The 21,466-nt window shown below is 39.7% G+C and overlaps 1 protein-coding gene across 1 annotated transcript in view; it reads right to left on the bottom strand.

Annotated features, from left to right (window-relative positions):
- The window catches only part of eif2ak4 (eukaryotic translation initiation factor 2 alpha kinase 4), a 172,740-nt gene that overhangs the window by 36,880 nt on the left and 114,394 nt on the right, over nucleotides 1-21,466 (bottom strand). Inside the window, exons 27-31 of the mRNA XM_028822333.2 lie at nucleotides 14,663-14,728; nucleotides 13,726-13,896; nucleotides 12,778-12,912; nucleotides 12,445-12,552; nucleotides 9,920-10,048 (exon numbers count right to left, since the gene is read on the bottom strand). Coding sequence (XP_028678166.1) covers nucleotides 9,920-10,048; nucleotides 12,445-12,552; nucleotides 12,778-12,912; nucleotides 13,726-13,896; nucleotides 14,663-14,728 — 609 coding nt within the window. The remainder of the gene's footprint in view (nucleotides 1-9,919; nucleotides 10,049-12,444; nucleotides 12,553-12,777; nucleotides 12,913-13,725; nucleotides 13,897-14,662; nucleotides 14,729-21,466) is intronic.

Raw genomic sequence — 21,466 nt, 5'->3', positions numbered from 1 at the left:
ACAGATGTTACACATCTATAAGTAACCATAATTGCTCCATAATACCTTGACATAATGCACAACGTTAAAGGGAGTTTAGACCAACAAACATAACATGAACATATTGGTTGCTTGTTAAGCTCCTTTTAAAGGAACATTATGGTACCTACAGTATTGTGTTGTGCCTTATTTTATGATTTGCATCAGACAGATTGAGTACACAATGCGGTACAGGTCTTTTTTTAATATATGTATAGAGAGTGATTCAGAAATGGGTTTAGTTGAGGCTGCATAATGACACACTTAATATTACAGGGCAGTATACTTGACAAGTAACATGCACTGTGTATCAGATTCATGTGTGCAATTGAAATAGTCACAACCTAGGATTGAAAACAAATACACAGTGCATGTGTACACCCATCCTCACTTTCAATTAAGGGGCCTAGCAGGCAGTGAGCAGGTATTGAGTGTGTTTGTAAAGGTTTTACATGTTGATTTTCAATACAGAGCTGATAACATAAAGCTAGCCCTATTATTCAATTTATAAAGAATTGGCATTTTACCTCATCTTCTCACACTGCTTTTCCTGGTAATAGTTGTGGCAGCAGGTCAGCCCAGACTTTACAATTCCCAGCTTCCTATGGAATTTCCAGGCCTTCTAAAGCCAATCAAGAAATATAATTCCTCCAACATGTCCTGGGTGTGCTCCAAAGTTTCCACCCTATGGGACATGCCTTGCACAATTATGAAATGCACAAGCCACCTCAACTGTCTCCTCTCTATCTGGAGTAGCAATGACTCTATTCTGAGTCTCTCCTAAAATGCCAGGCTTTTCACATTATCAGTGAGCGTCAGCCCAGTGTCCCAGCAAAGAAAACTGCATTTCTGCTGCTTGTACTCATGATCTCTTTCTTCTGGTCATTACCCACAATGTAAGACCTTAAGTGAGGATAGGGATGTAGGTCAACTGGTAAACCAAGAGCTTTGTCTTCAGGTTCCACCACTACTTTTCCACCAGGGACCAGTACAAAGCCCACACAACAAATAAGGCCACTCCAAACCATTTCTTCCATCACTTTTGAACAAGAACTCAAGATACTTTCTCTTGTCTACTAAGGGCAGTTCACACACACACCCATCAACTGGAGACAGCAATCCCCTCTTCACCACAGTCAGCCAAAATGAAGATTGAGGGCCGAGTGCAATGCCAGATTAGTGGCAGCCATAGGCAAGAAAGAACTGAGATGTATCCTTCATAAATAGTTTTACTACATGAGTGTTATGCCCTACTAGTTGGTTATATTTCAAAATGTCTGAAATAACCAGAAAATAAATGAGTGCAGAAAGATATATTTGTAGTTGTAAGAAGTTTATTTTTTATATGTATTAAAGTTGACTTTAAAAAGTAAATGTAATGTGTACATTGTATATGCTGTTCATAGAACAGTAAATTGATGAGATTTATATTTTGTACCATTTTAGGCTATGTCATAAATGAATATTGTAGAACAAAACAACATGTATAACAGCAGGTTGGTGTCCTATACGTGTAATAATGGGTGCGTGTGTCAAAAGAAGTACGTAAGGTGCTGGAGGGAGAACCATAATTGAAATGAAAAAGAGTACAGCATATGTAATTTATGTCCTATTGAATATTGTTTGATTACACTAACACCTCATCTAATTTTTAATCATTTGTATGACTTGGTGAATCTGTATCCACCATTAACTGAACATTGCCACAGGTACTCATCACTTATGTTGAATATCAAGACTTTTTTTTTTTCCTTTTATTTCTGACATATCATTGGGCAGTGAAATAATCTCATTTTAGATGCATCACATTCTTCTTTTTCCACTACACTCATCCAACCTAATAACTTATTTTCCATCAAATGTAAACCGGTACAGATCTGTTACTGTGTTTCTTCTCTAATGTTCATTATAACAATTGAGAAGGCTTGAGAAAACGTAGGCCATGTGAAAAGATTAGGGTAGATGCCTTTAATTTCCATCTCTTTGTAGTGTCTGGCCCTGCATCAAATGAAGTGGTATCTCTAAAGTAACCCTGACTGGACAAGTGTTGTATCTTTAATGACTGCCTCATATAATGTAAGCCCTGGTGTCACAATTTGAGCCTATTAGAATCATTTAGTTTGGAAAATGCTTCGGCTTTAAAGTAGTATTGAGTCCAGGTGTTTTACTATGTTCTAATTCCCAAGTTGCTGGTTTTAGGTGTTAACGTGTTCAGTGACAAACCACATGGATTTAAAACTTCTTCAGGATATTTGGGACAATCAGTTAACTTGCACACAAATGAGAAGGATTTACATTTCTGGGGATGTCAACTGATTAAAAATTAGTAACTCGGCAACGAGAAACAGAGCCACAGACTTTACAGAAGTAATCGATCTGACAATGATGATAGATGAGGATTGCACATTTTAATTATTTATTGTTTAAATTACTATGGACTCTGAACATTCAATTATTCACCACTCCCATCCTGGTGAATATTTAAATGGCAAATGTGATGTTATACAGATTTCATTACTCTGTTAGTTAATGCAAAAATAGTTCATTTAAAACATGTTTTGCTAAAAAATTAATTCTACTATGACGCAACATAATCAGGTCATTAAAGCATAAAGCCTTAGCAACACGTGTGTTGGTATCAAATGTTCAGTTAAGATTTTTATTGATTCAGATCAGCTAGATTTATTACAGGAGTATTTGCTGAACAGTATGAATCATAAAGGTTCTCAGAAACGGAGAAAGTCTTTTGGTTATAATAAACAAGGAGGCACTGATTAAAGTCATGTCTGCCTGCTGGATACAGATTTACTGCCTCAACATTGCTTACCAAGCCAACAGTGCATGCAGAGAAGGAGGAAACATGAATGCACTGCAGTAAGGTTCCTGTTTATTTATTTTATTATCTTCATTATGTGCTATTGAAAAAGTAGATCAAAGTATGTACAAAACAGATAAAAAAAAAAATCACTAAAATAAAAAGTCCGCTTCCAGAAGCGTTTGCAAAGACGCACCTTTATCTTAGTTGCGTGATAACTGTTTCCAGACATTTTGTGATATTTCATTGAGGGGCAACGTTTCATACAAGAATGGTTCTTTAATTTCAGGTACTTTAAGGTTATTTTTAGTAATATGAATTCATTATTATTTTACAATGGCTCTATCCCATGTGCACACCATGAATAGTAAAGTAAAAAAGAAAGTGCATCCCATGAAATGTTTTTTTTTTCTTTTTTAACAATATGTGGACATAAATATTTGATCTTTATTTAAATAGTATTTATAGTTAAAGGAGATAATAGAAGAATTTCAGCGAATGCAAAGTTTAGGCAAGGAAAAACATGCTCTTTGTTTGCTTACTCAGTGGCACAAGCAACAAAAGTGTGGTGGAGACGCCCGAAAGTTCAAGTTCAGAAAGTCGCACAGTGTCGAAATAAAAAAAAGAAGTAGTCGGATGTGAAAAGCGAGTTGCAGCCCACCGTCAGTTTTTTCTGTTTCAGACAATATTGCAAAAGCTGATCCCCGTGCCAATGACATGATGGTGCTGCTGTGCCAAGCTTGTCTTCAGGCACTGGCAGCACACACACCTCTGCCTTGGAAACCGCTGGGAGGCCATGTGGCTGTGTGCTGACAGACTGTTCTGGAGTCACAAAATGCAATAGTGATGCTGTAAGAGATGTGGCCAATGAACTTAGGAATATAAGGGCTGTACTAAGTGATACTGACCTCATATTAAATGAACTGGTTAAAAAATAAATGTTGCATCTGATTACCTGTTTTTATATTCTGCTAATTACATTCAAATAAAGTTGTAACACTGTCCGATTTGGCTGAATATGTGGTGGGTCAGGTTCATCATACCGCATCCCTTCAGCTAATGGCAAGCTACGATTGTGTGCCATATTACATATGCAGCACGCTACATGATTGTACAATGCAACACACTTTTTGAGCACTACAGAGCAGCACATTAATAGAGTGGAAATGCTTTCTATTTACATAAGCAAATTAATTCTCTGAAGGTTCCTTTATCGAGTAGCGATGGCAATGAGTGCCACAAAGGAATGATTCTCTGCTCTTTACTTTGAGGTGACTCGCTATCCTTAAAAGTACTGTTTGCCTTTTACCACACTAGTCAGAAAAAGCACCTGCAACTCTGCAGAGCTGTAGTTTTTATAGCCTCTCCAGCTATAGATGATGTAATGCCAGGTCATTCTTTTGGTGATTCATCCCAGGCTGATGTAACTTGTCCGGCTGTTACAAAACCAATGTGCGTGCAGCTGACCACTCCAATTACATTTGGAAAACTGGATGTTGCTGTGAATTGCGTTTTCATGCTTTCCGGTTCAACCACAGTGAAAGGATATCTTATCTATCTGGATGACAAGCGGATAATACCACCCTATACAGCTGGCATGGTGTGACTCGGTGAAGTTTGTGAAATACCCGATCAGTCAGCAAGTTCACATTGTAAAGCTTCTGCGTCTAAAAACAACAGAACTTGCAAAGGAGCAGGTAGAGCACAATTCCTTAAAGTCTGCCTTTGTAAAGCTGGAACCAGTTCAGCACACAGCTCTAAGTGGAGAACTCTTGGAAATCAAAATCGACTTAGAAGCCAGTCATCATCATCATCTATAAATATGCAGTCTCTTCTAATTCTTCCACTTGCAATGCTAAAACAGTTATGGTAATTGGAATAGTTTGGCCATTACATGCACCATTATATTGTTACAGATTGATTATAATCAAGTGAATTAAATTTGTAAACTATATACAACTAATTTCAGTGTATTTGATAAAATCCATGTCATGGATGCAAATATGAAAAAGAACGGTAAATGACACAGAAACAGTAGCACTACTTTGACGCTGGGTGTCAGCAGTTTGCAAAACTGAGCAGAAACGTGCATTTGCAATGGGGGACCCTGCCGTGAAAATGTGCATAGTTTACAGCAAGTTTAGTTTTTATACATCTTGAAGTGAGCGTGGAAACTCACACCATTTATACATGAGGCCCCAGGACCTCTGGAACAATGTGCTGTGGGCAGTCAAGGCATAGATAGAGTTGGTTGGCCACTGAATCAGAAGACATATTTGGCAAAACCCAAAGACAGCACTTGACCAGAGAAATCTGATATTAGCTGTCAAGCATGGTGGTGTAAATGATATGATTTGCTGCATCGGGGCCTGTACAGTTCACCATCCAATAAACCTCTAGGAATTCTTCATTGTACAAAATAATGCTTGAGGATAATGTGAAGGTTGAAGGATAATGTAAAGATTGAAGCTCAACATGACAATGACCCTAAACACACATGTAAACCCACAAAGGAATGGCTGAAAAGAAAGAAATGGATGGCTCTGGAATGGCTAAATCAAAGCTCAGATCCTAATCCCATTGAGATACTATAGGTGGACTTGAAATGGGCTGTGCATGCAGGACACCCCTCAAACATCACATAGCTGGAAGAATTCTGTATGGAGGAGTGGGAAACATTTTCACCCAGTAAATGTCAAACTGCTAAACAGTTCTAGGGAATGTTGACTTGAGGGGGCAATACCAGCAATTTGAGCTAAGGGGGTGCTTAGTTTTTCCTCAGACATACAGTGGGGCAAAAAAGTATTTAGTCAGCCACCAATTGTGCAAGTTCTCCCACTTAAAAAGATGAGAGAGGCCTGTAATTTTCATCATAGGTATACCTCAACTATGAGAGACAAAATGAGAAAAAAAAAATCCAGAAAATCACATTGTCTAATTTTTAAAGAATTTATTTGCAAATTATGGTGGAAAATAAGTATTTGGTCACCTACAAACAAGCAAGATTTCTGGCTCTCACAGACCTGTAACTTCTTCTGTAAGAGGCTCCTCTGTCCTCCACTTGTTACCTGTATTAATGGCACCTGTTTGAACTCGTTATCAATATAAAAGACACCTGTCCACAACCTCAAACAGTCACACTCCAAACTCCACTATGGCCAAGACCAAAGAGCTGTCAAAGGACACCAGAAACAAAATTGTAGACCTGCACCAGGCTGGGAAGACTGAATCTGCAATAGGTAAGCAGCTTGGTGTGAAGAAATCAACTGTGGGAGCAATTATTAGAAAATGGAAGACATACAAGACCACTGATAATCTCCCTCGATCTGGGGCTCCACGCAAGATCTCACCCCGTGGGTTCAAAATGATCACAAGAACCGTGAGCAAAAATCCCTGAATCACACGGGGGACCTAGTGAATGACCTGCAGAGAGCTGGGACCAAAGTAACAAAGGCTACCATCAGTAACACACTACGCCGCCAGGGACTCAAATCCTGCAGTGCCAGACGTGTCCCCCTGCTTAAGCCAGTACATGTGCAGGCCCGTCTGAAGTTTGCTAGAGAGCATTTGGATGATCCAGAAGAGGAATGAAACCAAAATAGAACTTTTTGGTAAAAACTCTACTCGTCGTGTTTGGAGGAGAAAGAATGCTGAGTTGCATCCAAAGAACACCATACCTACTGTAAAGCATGGGGGTGGAAACATCATGCTTTGGGGCTGTTTTTCTGCAAAGGGACCAGGACGACTGATCCGAGTAAAGGAAAGAATGAATGGGGCCATGTATCGTCAGATTTTGAGTGAAAACCTCCTTCCATCAGCAAGGGCATTGAAGATGAAACATGGCTGGGTCTTTCAGCATGACAATGATCCCAAAGACACCGCCCAGGTAACGAAGGAGTGGCTTCGTAAGAAGCATTTCAAGGTCCTGGAGTGGCCTAGCCAGTCTCCAGATCTCAACCCCATAGAAAATCTTTGGAGGGAGTTGAAAGTCAGTGTTGCCCAGCGACAGCCCCAAAACATCACTGCTCCAGAGGAGATCTGCATGGAGGAATGGGCCAAAATACCAGCAACAGTGTGTGAAAACCTTGTGAAGACTTACAGAAAACGTTTGACCTCTGTCATTGCCAACAAAGGGTATATAACAAAGTATTGAGATAAACTTGTGTTATTGACCAAATACTTTTTTTCCACCATAATTTGCAAATAAATTCTTCAAAAATCAGACAATGTGATTTTCTGGATTTTTTTTCTCATTTTGTCTCTCATAGTTGAGGTATACCTATGATGAAAATTACAGGCCTCTCTCATCTTTTTAAGTGGGAGAACTTGCACAATTGGTGGCTGACTAAATACTTTTTTGCCCCACTGTAAATGGCGTATCTATTCATTTTTCATTGATATAATTATTGCAGAGTCAGGTTTTCATTGTTGTTTTTGCCAGTTATATCACCCATATCTAAAGATACTGTATAAATGTAGACCAAATCTTGATATATCCCCATACAGTATGTTAAAAAATAAAGAAGCATTTTTTACATGTCATTATAAGGGGTAGCTTAGATATCTAGATGAATGTTACAGGTTGTTTTTTGTTTTTTACAGCACCATAAGCATGGAGTGTATGAAACTCCCATCTCACTGTCAGGTTGTAGTTTTTCTGTGGTACATGACTTTGTAACAGAAAAGAGAAAATGGTTTTAAAAAGAAAGGCATACATTAGTTGGTGAAAGTTTAGATAATCTCTAAGTGAGACATATATTTGTGGATAGCAGGTTCCTGTTACACTTGTTACATAATTAACTACACTAAATTCATAAATGAGCAAAACATTGTACCTCAAGTTTATTAAATAAAATAAAACACATGTCCCTTAAATCCACTGCCCTATGGACAGTTTGAAAATAACACACAGTATCTGCAGAGCTCATAATGGCTATGAGTAATGTGGTTTTACTCTCTGCTGTTGAGTTAACCACTCCTTTTGACATAAGTGACCACAGCCTTAAGAGTTACGTTGGGCTGTCAGTTTAACATGTTGTCCATAGTGTCTCATGACAGTGTTCCAGCATTCTTGTCTGCATTTAGATATGGTGTCCTTCAGACTCCAGTGCTGCCACCAGTGCTATTATAATTGTCGTATGCAAACATACCATTCATTTTCTGTTTCCTCCTACTCAGTCATTATTAATCAAGTGCTTTAAAACGGTCAATCTGTGAAAAATTGCTTGTCATTAGTCCTTGGTTGTTGGGCCAGTTTGATGGATGACCACATGTTAAAAGAACGGAAAATCTGCATATAGCAGGACTAATATTGTTCACTCCAAGTGCTTGAAATTCAGATTTGCTATATTCACTCAGAATCTAATTTTAAACTCTCAACACTGATCAGTCTTTATGGTTGTGCACTGCAGCACAAAAGTCCATCCTTGAAATGTAGGAATTTGCAAAAAGCTAAAAAAATTGTTTATTCGTTTGCCTTTCCTATCAGACTGGTAAAATCATTTTTTTTCCACCTGACAGTTAATTCAGCAGCTAGCAGCAAGGATAAGCATAACCATACCATTCCAATTATCTTTTATCTGATTTTAAAATCCACCTTTTGACATGGGTAAATGGCGTAACAAAATATATTAAGTCTACACGTGTTACTGTGTATCACACTCATACAATGTACTTCTTTTTAAAGTTCAAAGTTCTGCTAGAGGCAGAGTCTTTATCTACAGCTTTCCCAGGATCTCAAATGATCTACCAGCCCATACAAGAAAAATATCCCAAGATATCCCCAGTCCTAGTATTTCAAACCAGGCATTTACATCTTGTACATATTCCATTATGATCTTTTCTTACCCAATAAATGACAGACCCCTAAGTCATACCATCATCATATTATTCCACCACAGTTGTGATCACCACCCTGAAGCATAATGCTTTGCTTTTTTCTGTACCTTTTCTCTAGGACAGCAGCTTCACAGAGGTTGATTTTATGTAGGATGTGTATCAAAAGCACTATTTGTGTTCCTGTTTTTATCTCGATACCTTTAGGAGCAATAAGATCCAGAAAAACTGAGCCAACCATTCATTATTTGAACCTCTCAACCCAATCCACGGTTAAAGGATCTGAAGCCCATCCCTGCAGCATTATGTGCACACCAAGAGCCAACTCTGGATGGTGGAAAGGCTTGGTGTGTGTGTGTGTGTGTGTGTGTGTGTGTGCGTGTGTGTGCGTGTGTGTGTGCGTGTGTGTGTGTGTGTGCCCTGCGGTGGGCTGGTGCCCTGCCCGGGGTTTGTTCTTGCCTTGGGTCCTGTGTTGGCTGGGATTGGCTCCAGCAGACCCCCCGTGACCCTGTGTTAGCATATAGCAGGTTGGACAATGACTGACATGACATTATAAGTATTTGCAGCAGTCAAAACGTACGCTTTGGCAAGTGCCATAAATAAAAAGAAAAGTAATTTAAATGAATGTATTGGTATCTAATACAAGTAGTGTGCAGAAAGAAGGAATGTATACTATACTTGCCACCTTTTCCTTCCATTTGTGGTATAACTTGCAGATCATTGACATGTTAAACTAAAGTAATTAATAAGGCCTTATATCACAGAATTATCAAGCCAAAGGACCTATGCATTGTGCAGAAAACAGAAAATAAACATTACATGTATAAATCCATCCATCTTTATGATTCACTTATCCAGGGCATTGTCACAGTGCAGCTGGAGCCCATCCCAGGAATCACCCATAGACAGGGCACCAGTCCATTACAGAGTGAACACTCTGCCCCCACCCCCACCCCACCACACACACACACACCCCCACACACACACACTCACGCACACCAACACACACACACACACACACACACACACGCCAATTTCACAATACCAGTTCAATTTGTTTAATTTAAAAAATTATTATTAAATTTGATAGAGAATTAGACATACAGGACTATAAAGACAGAGCAGCCAATGTAGAGGTGCTAAGGTATGCAGCGGAACATGCAGAATCTTAATTACTTTGCTTTCTTTTAAAACTACAGTACATCATCATGATTTGTTGACATGGAAGAGCAGTTATTACCAATGACTTACCTGTGACGCATCATACATTATTTCAGCTGACACGCCTATTGTCCATAATTTTTGGATGATGCTAGTGGCTCTTCCCATTGATGAGTAGCCCACTGCCACCACCAAGATATCACAGCAATTCCCTGAAGGCTGAGGAAAAAATATAAAAACTAAATTATTCAACACTTAACCCAAAACACAATGCCATATGGCTCACAAGTACACCATCAAAAATGTATTTCACTTTGAACATAAGGCAGTAAACAACAACAACAAAACAAAATACCTCTGCATCTTACACACAACTACCTTTCAGGTGCAATGTAACCTAAACATCTGCAGTTTAAAAAACATGTCAAATTATCATTTGTTTAAGGGACCGCACTTTAAAAAAAAAAAAATAATCATAAAAAAAGACAAAAGAGAGGTGACAGGTAGAGGTGTAAAGACAGGTGATTCAAGTCACTTGCAGATGAATGTTTATTATTTTTACACTAATCATTAAATGTTCTGATCTTCCTGATTTCTCTTGTGTGAAAACATCAAGTACTGTAACCATTTAATATTTGGGACAGGGAAACATGCTCACTACAGTGCCACTTAAACTTTTACTATACTTTAAGCTTATATCTTCAACTTGGCCACACTGATGCCACCAACAAGAAATTAACTCTCATATACGAGCAGGAATGATCTAAGTATTAATACTCTCATGAGCTTCGTCTGAGAGTTCAGTTACTCCTAAACAGTGCCTTCTGCCTATAATTAATTACAAATAGATTGATTTCTTATTTTTGTACTAGTATGAAGTGAGTGACAGATTCTTGAGTGTTCTGCACCTCTTGAATAGGTCTTTATAGCGGGGTTGATACACATGCACAAACACTATACCCAGGGTTAACCATTTACAGTGTACCCTCAGCCCTTTTTAGATTTCTGTTCTGCTACCTGAAAACATCTGGCACTTTTAATTCTAATTCAAGGTAAAACAAAGCCAGAATTTATACTGTTTTTTGTTCTGTTCAGCCTTAGGCTGTTATTTTTAAACATTTACAAAATGTGTGTAGCATTGCCACATAAAAATGTATATGTTTTTTTTTCCTCTCTATGTAAAATCACATTGTCATTTAAAAATACGGAAGATAAGATAGGCGGGTAGGATAGAGAGGACGTTTTGGGAGGTACAGGGCTGTCATTGCGATTTCCAGGAGTGCCAGGGGCGCGAAAAGGCAGGAAGAGAAGGAAGAAAAGACAGCCCAAGTTTTTATGGTGAAGGAGGATAGGACACGACCCATCTGAGTCCAGGAGAAAGATTGGTTTTTGGGGAGCTCCACAAGTCCATCGCAGTCTGGTGTGGCCACCTCGAAGATTCCGGATATGCTGAGGTTACCGTGAAAGGGATCGAAAGCAGTGTGAGCCATAAATCTTTTATTCTGGGATTGGCATGTCTAAGGAACTGAACTATGGGGAAATAGGAAAATGGAAAAAAGACTAAATCGAAAGGACGGAGGGGAAAATTCTTGGATATATAATTTTATGCTTTGCGTTCATTATATATATTGGAAGTGGGGGTGTTGTAAAAATGTATTAATTATAGTTTTTTTGTTGTTGCATTTTTTTTCTCTGTGAGCTTTAGTTAATATCGCTTTTATTATTATAAATCATCTTTCGGCGCTGTGGGAAGGGGTTGAAGGCAGTTTGAGGTTGACCTGCAATCATCAGTATAATTTTTCAGTGTAAACTTAGTGAAGTGTAGTGGAAAAAATCATTACAAGTGTAAACATAAATCTTTTGACAGTGTTCATTTAACTTTTATTTAGGTGCAGAAATCAAAGTAGCATTAAGATCCCATTCACCAGCTGTGAGATTGCTATGCAGGCTTTAGCTGTGAACTTGAATGGTGTTCAGGACAAACGTTAGCCCTAGCGCAACAACATAGACGGTAAGAGGCAATACTTACTGGGGGTTTAGTGTGGTGTTCTGGGGTTAAAAGTTTACATTATGTGATGAAAGAAGTTATTGAATATCAACATATACTTACTACTGTATATATAGCATGGAATTTATAAAAACAGTGATTACTTTGTAACACGGTGCCACTGCTTCTGTAAACAGTCCAAACTTAAAAGAGCTTTGCCAGCTTCCTGATGTTTCCTAAGCCAAGTGTTTTTTCTTTTCCCTCTTTTACGCTTGTGCAGCTTTTTCTTTGACGTCGCTTTTCATTTAAATATTACTGACACTGACCAGTAAGGTATGTGGTCATTTTAACAGCTCACAATTTCATGACTGCAATTATGTGTTTCAATTATATTCCATGCAATGTATTTGACAATAAATATTATTCTTTCAAATACCCAAAAACCAGATGGCATTCTGTATGCTTGCTTATTGTTAATTTAAAATTCAAAATGCTTTTTTTAATAAAATAAAATAGTAATTTTTACTTTAGCATTCAAATGCTTCAGAAAGTTTTTTCAGAAGATAGTGTTACCACCTTCTGAAAAAATACCAAAACTAAGGAAGGGTGAACTTTAAAAAGATCTTACTGATTCCTCCATACAGGCAACAGCAGCACAGATCTTATCTAGAGCCAGGCTTGCTCCGACAGCCGAAGGAATTGGTCCTGGTGCCTCAGGTCCTCTGAACTGCAAAAGCTTAGAAAAGTCATATGACATATACATTAATGAATGACCTTACTAAAAAAAAAAAACAAAACAAACAATCATTAGACTCTCCTAACCAAGTAACATGGAAAGATTCACATTATAAGTACAAATTGTCAAAAAAAGTATGTTGTCAGCTAAGTGAAAAAATAATGTACTTTAAAAACTTATTCAACACTCTAAATTTGGTCATATGCAATTTATAAAGAAGATTACCAAATGGTCATATCTTCCTCCAGCTGCCACAATATCTGGTACAATCCTGTGTCTTCGCTTGACAAAAGCTACAAATTGAAAGATCACCCCACAGTGATGCTGTACTTTGTAGACCAGACCAAGATTAATGACCACCTGCAAGGGCAAAATAAAAGTGTAAGGCAATGGCTAAACGCATTCCCCTCTAATTCATGATTTCATTGCAGGACAGGGGTGCGTGTTTTTTTTTTTTTTTTGTAAATGTTATAGACAGGTACCAAGTCAGTTATGCATTCATGCACCTTAACTAAAAGTCTGTGCTGTCAATACTCCATTGGGACAGTGGTCAGTATTTCCTTTACAAAGCCTGATATGAAGAAAAAGGTTTGTCCATCATGGTATGAATACAAAAGGTGACTGGCGTCAATCTCTAAATATTATCACAAAAAGGAGTATTAAAACAACATGTTTCAAATACTAATGATTAAGCAGTAGAATTTTCAAACTGTGGTTTTTAGATGTCACAGAACATATATTATTAATTATATTTTCATCAGATAACTATAAGAAATATGTTTCATGAAGCAGTGAATGGCCAACCCTTATATGCTTTGTTGAAATCACTGCTTTGGTTATTGGTATTACAAATACATGACAATGCAGTGTGATAAACGATTACTCCAGGCATTGCTAGACATCAAGACAAGAAGTTGTCCATGTGGAATGTACAGTACCACATGATAAGGAAATGTCCTAAAAAAAATAAAGTTAATTATAATACCAGTATGCAGTGTTAATTCCAAGTGCCATTGTATCTTAATTAAGATAATTAAAATTTGCTTTATAATTGTAAATTAATGGTATTATTTTTTTTACTAATCATCTATTAAACGTTTAAAAAAAGTTGAATGATCTAAATACATGTACAACAGCAATGTAAAGAAGAATCAAGAAAAAGTTTTTAACAACCTGCTGCTTTATGCCCAGTTTTTTCAGAAGTCCTGTGAGCTCTTCTAGATCTTTGAGGCCCTGCTTTGCCAGTTGAGAAACAGCAGTCTTCTGTTTTGTTAAGGTGTTTATTAAGGGGCTTAGCTCCTGGAGATCCCCTTTCTGTTCTATGTATTTGTACAGTGTCTGCAACTGAAACATCACATGTTAATGAGCACGCTGAAAGAGTCCAGCACATCTAAATCAACTAGTAAGAATTTCTGGAATAAATAGAAGCTGATCTCTGTTTATTTCCATAGTAGATTCTTCCAGGTCCATGACTTTTTGCCATCCTTGTACCACCTTCATAGTACTACTTCTGTCCCAGGGGTCTGCAGGGTCCTTATACTTTTCACTGGGTATCACTATTATCCAAGAAAGTAAGTGATTTAGGGTGGCGAGTATAGTTTAAGTTAGGGCAAGCACTTCAGAAAAGGATGTGGACACCCAAAGTTTAAATTATCACAACTTGTAATACTGAGGGTAGCATCCTTATAGACTGTTAGGCGTGTAATGATGCCATGTTTGGGGCAAGACAGCGAGCTTTATTTGAAAATGCTGGGAAACACCACTGACAGGATAGGAATTATTTTTGGATCTTAAACACCTAAAGGGTGATTATTTATATTCTTTAATATGAATATTCTTATATTTACTTTCTTACAACTCCATGAGAATCTGTTGCCCAATGCAGTATTTAAGAGGCAAAACATGACTTAATATAACAAGGCAATTTTTCATAATGCCATAGATTTTTTTTTAATCATACAAATTAAAGAAAAGTAGCAAATAACATTTAAGACAGCTGCACTGAGGCGGGTAAACAGCAAGAGCCTGGGGACACCAACAAAAGCTTAGAAAATAACAAACCACAGACATAACCTAAATTAAAACCATTATAGCATGGATGAAAACTTACACTTCTTGTTGAAAGTGACAAGTTGTAAAATTTGGCTTCCACTTCTTGTCTTGTCAGCTTCTCACTCTGCAGATAGACAGATAGATGTAGTGTTAGCAACTGAAAAATCACATGTAAGAAATGCAACAGTAGACCATTTTGGTGATCCAAACCATCTCTATCTTTTAATGACAAACCTGTCTTATAAATGGCTGTTTACAGGAAGAATGTTTTACGGAAACAAGTGGGGTGGGTTTCCATTTCTCTAGTTTTTTTATTCTTTCCATTAGACAGCATTTTACTAATGCCTCCTGATAAGCTCTTGAGTCATGTCTGCTTTTTTGAAAGTTCTGTTCTGTTCTTTCTTTATATTCTTTTCATTCTTGTAATCTTTTATGGAATTTGAATGTAATACAATAGCATTTATTATTACACAATATAAAATTTACAGTCTGAGGTTGCTGGAAGACAAAAAAAAACAGGCTTTCATATTTTGTAAACTTGCTGATCTGATTCTAATCTTTTGGTGCACCAACAAAATGGGACAACATGGTGTGGAAACAGTTATACACAGGAAAAATAAGCAAGGTGGCTAATGCATGCAGCTAATTAAAGTTAATTTGGTGGATTCTTATGAAAGAGTTGAAAACAGTGCATTTTAAAATATTATTAGCTTTAATTTTTGCACCACATAAGAGCTTGTACACGCTTTCTAAAAATGAGAACTGATCTCGGTACAACAGGCTGGTGTAATAGATGCGGGTGAGATAAAGTCCAAACGACCTTAGACACGATCAGATGTCTGGTCACGGGAGGTGTCGCTATTAACTCCACGGTGGTACAACTTTGTTTGTAAACTCCCCTTTCCAATATCGAGGTAAAGATTAATTGCAAGCACAATCTGAAGTCTGAAAGTACTTTAATTCCTGTGGCTGTGGTTTTTCCGCAAGGACGCACAGCATGGCTCAAGTGATAAGAGAAAAGGACAAACTATTCCCACAACGTGCAGCAAGCAAACAAAGGGACGAAAGACGTGCGAAGCATGAACTTTCACCCGGAAATATGTAGGAAAGGCGCCACAAGTGATTTTTAATATTCTGCCATTAGAGGTTCAAATTCAACCTGACAAAGGACTTTCTGACATAGCCGCCCCCAAATTTGTTAGCACAAATTTGTACTTCAAGAAGAAAGTCCTCATCACCCATCTGGTCTATATCCATCACAGTCTTCAACAGCTGGAAGCCTGACTAATTTGACTGTGGGTCGGATATACACTCGATCCTTTACCTGAATCTTCACTGTGCGTATGCGACCATCAGGTCCTGGGTAGGTTTCAATGATTTTACCGCTTGGCCATGATGCTCTTGGGAGTTGCGCATCAATAATCATGACTACCTCTCCAACCTTCAACTCATCACAGTCAGTCTGCCATTTCTGACGGAGCTGGAGACCAGGTAAGTAATTCTTGACAAAATTACTCCAAAAATGATCAGCTAAAATCTGACTGTGACGCCATCGCCGTCGTCCCAGCAAATCATCTGGAGGGTAAACTACCTGTGGTAGTGAAGCATCTCGCCGCCCCATGAGCAACAGATTCGGAGTTATCGGGTCAGGATCTGCCACATCTGAGGATACATATCCCAGGGGTTTGGAGTTCAAAATACCTTCAACTTCTATAAGAACGGTAGCTAATACGGCCTCAGTCACAACATTGGTTCCAAGAACTACTCGTAAGGCACTCTTCACTGACCTGATTTCCCGTTCCCAGGTCCCTCCAAAATGTGGACTACTTGGTGGGTTGAACTGAAATTTCACTTGCTGCTTAGCGAGTTGCTCCTGCAAGGAAGGTGTCATGGCAGTAATAGCTTCCTTTAACTCAGCTTCTCCTCCTCGGAAATTTGTACCTCTGTCAGACAGAAGTTCAGAAGGCTGGCCTCTTCTTGACACAAACCGACGGAAAGCCATGAGAAATGCATCAGTATCTAAATTTTCAATTAAATCTAAATGAACACAACGAGTAGTCATACATTTGAATATAATTCCCCAACGTTTTTCCGTCCTCCGGCCAATTTTTACCGTAAAGGGACCAAAGCAATCAACCCCTGTGGACCAAAAGGGTGGCTTAAATAGCCGTAGTCGTGCTGGAGGTAGATCCGCCATCTTTGGAGCCCGAGTGGTGGCACGCCAATGCTGGCATTCCCTACATTGGTGCTGATGTCGTCTGATAGCCTCACGACCCCTTAATATCCAATATTTTCTTCTTACCTCTGCAAACACACGCTCTGGGCCTGGGTGCAGAAGTTTTTCATCATAGTTCTGAATGAGCAGTTTAGTTATTGGGTGACATGGGTCCAGTACAATAGGATGGATGCCTTCCTCATTAAAACCCTCTATTCTTCTTAGTCGGCCACCGACTCGAATGAGACCCACAGTATGGTCAAATTCTGGTGATAATGTCCTCAAGCGACTACTTAGAGGTATTTCCACTCCTGATTGAAGATTCTTGACTTCTACAGGGAAACTGCTCTGTTGAGCTCTTCTTAGGAGTTCAACTTCCGTCTCCCTCCAGGTTTCTGCTGAGGAATAAGCACTTGAATTCCCATCAGCCGCCCCATGAAGATCCTGAATGGTAGCCTTAACTAAATCATTCCAAGACTGGAAAAGACTGGGATCTGGATATCTAGTGTGCTGCTCCATTACAAGACTTCCACAAAAGGTAGCATTCTTCATTTCAGTGGAGTCCTCAGGTGGGCCAGTAATCAAGGAACATGGCCATTCGTTAATAGGCTGTTTGAGAAAGGAAGGTCCATTCCTCCATCTGTTTAACTCACTAAGCTCCTTTAGGGTCTTTCCCCGGGTAATGTCATCAGCTGGATTATCTTTGGTTGCTATGTAATTCCAGTTGTCTAAATTGGTTAAGTTCTGTATTTCCGCTACTCTGGTGCCTACAAACACTTTATACCGACAGGATTCGGATTTCAGCCAGGTCAAGACTGTAGTGGAATCACTCCACAAGAGTACCTGCCCTATAGGCAAGCTCAGCTCTGTGGTAAGTAGATGCGCTAACTGAGCACCAGTTAAAGCAGCACAAAGCTCTAGACGAGGCATTGAGATTTGCCGTTTGGGGGCTACCCTGGACCTAGCCATCACAAAGCTAACATGTATTCCCCCCTTTTCATCTTCAGTACGTAGATAAGCAACAGACCCATATAATCGCTCGGAGGCATCACAGAATACATGCAAGTCTCTCTTAGCCCCGGGAGTATCAGCACATGGTGGGATGTAGCAGCGAGGCAAGATTACATGCTTTATACTGCCTAGCTCCTCTACCCAGGTAAGCCATCGTTGCACAAGGGTGTCAGGGGTAATGTGATCATCCCAACCACTTTCAGTCTTCCAAAGGTCTTGTACCAGAACCTTGGCTCGTGCTGTAAAGGGAGTGAGAAACCCCAGTGGGTCATACTGGCTGGCAAGTACCTTATAAATGTTCCGCTTAGTTGGCTCAATGCATTCAATTGGGCAACATCTGTAACCAAGACTGTCCATGGTACAGTTCCAGTGGAGACCTAGTGTTGGCTCTAGTGGCTCTTCGCCATGCTGTGAAAGCCACAATACAGAATTCTCTGATCTGGCCTCATCTGGGAGATGTTGAATGACTGATGTGAAATTGCTGGCCCACTGCCTAATTTCAAAGCCACCTTCAGAAAGATGTTGACACAATTTATCTACTAGCTGCTTGGCACTTTCTATACACGGTAAGCTATACAGACAGTTATCCACATAAAAAGCTTTATTAACACAATTCCACACCTCTTCAAAGCCTTCCTGATTGTCCTGAGCATGTTTTCTCAATGCATATGTTGCACAACAAGGGCTACAGGTTGTGCCGAAAGGTAAGACTTGCCATTCATAAACACTTGGTAACTTATCACGGTCCATATTCCTCCATATAAACCTCAGTATTGACCTGTCAGAAGGTAGCAAACGTATTTGATGAAACATAGCCTTGATGTCACCAGATATGGCAACTATATGCTGGTGAAATCGAAGAAGAACACCCAGTAATGAGGGTCCCAAAGTTGGACCTGCAAACAAATGATCATTTAAGGCAAGTCCGTCCCTCTGATAGGAGCAGTTGAATACAAGCCTGTATTTACCATTATGCTGCACCATATGATGTGGTATATACCAAGCCTCTTCATGTGATTTTATTTCCTTTTCAGTCAGAATTCTGACATGGCCTGCATCCACAAGCTTCTGGATGTGCAGTGTATGTAAGTCAGCCAAATATTGATCTTTCATAAGACACCTTTCTACACGTCTAAGGTGGGGAAGCATAGCTTCTGGAGAAGCAAGGAAGCATGGACTTCTGGAACGTCTCAATAATGGGGTGGCATATCTTTTGACCCCATGGACCTCAACTCTCACAGTCCTTGTTTCAAGCAAGTCCAGGGCTTGTTGGTCTTGCTTGGACTGGGTCACCTGCTGCAGGTTCAGATAGGGTAAAGTGTCGGTCTGCCAAAGCCGCTCTACATTTCTTATTAGTTCAGTTGAGGGGGATGAGACATTCATCAGTATACATCTTTCATCTTGTCCCTGTCCTTGGATTAGACCTGCAGGCCCTTGTAGTGTCCATCCCAAAGCAGTGTGGACTGCAACAGGTGCATTCGGTGGACCAAAATTTACTGGTTGAATCGGCATCACCAGTTGGGGAAAATCTGAGCCTATCAGAAGCAAAGGACAGGCCCGGTCTATCTGAGGTAATGGTACATTGCGTAGATGCAGGTAACGCTTCTTTAACTCATTAATAGGGTATGAGTATTCTGACAAGCACAGACTGTTTGCAGAGAAGGCCCGTTGAATGGTATATTTCTTGTTGGGTTCATTCACCGAAGAGACTTCAAAGTTCACCGCATTACCAGGAATCCGGACAATATCCTGTCGGACTGTTCTAAGAGTCATTACCTCTGGGGTTTGGGGTAACTTTAGTGTGCTGACTGCCGCAGTCATGATAATGGTCCTTTCCGATCCATCATCTAGGACAGCAAAGGTCTCAACTGAACGCCCAGCATAGTGTACTAGAATCTTCACAACTTTAAGTAACACTTGATGTGGACGTCTGTTCCGGTCAATGTATATGGCATCAGACTTGACTACGGTCATGAGTACACTCTGCCCTCTTCTCTGCATAACAGTATCATGCAGAATTGTAAGGTGGAGCTCCTTGCATGTGTTGCATGGCTTCTTCAACGTACACGAGTCAGGGGTGTGTGTACGGCCACATTTCCAACAACGCTCGTTATCTCTTATCCAGTTGGCAACCTGTTCAGCACTTAATTTCTTAAAGTCTGTGCAGGCATTCAGATAGTGCTCCTTGTTATTGCAGAATGGGCAATAAGGTTTGAGCTTTTCATTGGACGTTTTAAGTGAAGGAGAGGAGTGAGGATTCGGTTGAAATGCAACTGGCTCAGCATTATAGTAAATTGTGTTGGTTGGCTCTGTTCTCCGGACTGAAATTGTATTTTCCTTTCTGCCATGCTTCAATGTCTCCCCCCGATACAGGGCAGCAGCTTGCTCCGAAATGCGTTTAGCACGGGACTTGGTTTGTAGCCAGACTGAAAGGTCCTGCAGTGTGTAGGTACAGTCTGCATTGGACTGTAATATTCCTTGAGCAAAGCAATATTCCACAAATCCATCACGATAACTAGGGGGCAACTTGCTCAAAAGCCGATCCACATGTGATCCACACCTCAATTCGTAACCACCTTCTCCTTCCAAAGCCTGAAGCATACCAACCAATGCATGTACTGAAAGGGCAAAGTCCTCAAATGCTTCAGCATCCCCAAATTTTATAGGTGAAGCATTAAGTATTGTTCCTATTTCACTCTGTACTAGCTGCCTTGGTTGACCATATTTCTCTTTCAGCGCTTGCAGGGAAATCGAATATGGATTTGGGCAATGCATATATGCTTTGGCCAATTTGTGTGCACCAGGAAATTTCAAACATCCAAGCAGCACTTGGTATTTGTACTGTTCAGTGAGATGGGGATGGCCATTTAAAAGACTGTCTAGTCCCATTTTGAAGAGAGCAAATTCACTCTCTTTGCCACTCTCAAAGCATGGCAGTTTCGGCTTAGGAATCCCACATGATGAAGCAATAAGCAAGTCCATCATATCGGGTGCGACTTGTACTGAAGGGGCATAGGCAGATGGCTTTGACAGGAAGGGTGATTCTGTAGGCATGTTAGAAATCGTAGGAGGGACATTCACCAGCTGGAAAGGCTGATGTACAAGTCGTGGACCCCCAGGCAGTTGGTGCCTGGCGTTTCCACTCTGCATATTATTTGTTACATGTTGGATTGGTGTATTGATTATAGGAAAACTAAAATCCTGGTGGTCTTGGGACATTATTGTTGCAGTAGGGACCCTGGCACTGTCATCCTTATTTCTGCCACTCAGGTCTAATGGATAGGACATGGTGAAGGGCTCTGCATTCACATTAAGCAAATCTTTAGTTGGTGCTGACAGATTTGAGAAGTGCTTTGGGATCTGGGAAACAGTAGGGGTCACAATCCCTTTGCGTTCATTTTCCATAACAAATGAAGAAATCATTTGTGCTTCTTCTAAGTCCTGCTCAGCCCTTCGGAGACGTCGCTGCTGGGACAACTGCTGGGCTATAGCCTCTCTTTCCTTCAATGCTTCTCTAGCCTGAGTGTCTAGTAGTCTACATTGCTCATCTATTTTAAGGTCTTCCTCTATTTGTTTTCTGAGTTCTTGCAGTTCCACAAGTTTCCTTTTTTCTCTAAGAAAGGCAGACTGTGAATC

This window comes from Erpetoichthys calabaricus, chromosome 16, assembly GCF_900747795.2.
Source record: "Erpetoichthys calabaricus chromosome 16, fErpCal1.3, whole genome shotgun sequence".
Taxonomy (NCBI): domain Eukaryota; kingdom Metazoa; phylum Chordata; class Cladistia; order Polypteriformes; family Polypteridae; genus Erpetoichthys; species Erpetoichthys calabaricus.
The sequence above is the reverse complement of the archived record's forward strand: the minus strand, read 5'-3'. Positions and strand labels throughout refer to the sequence as shown.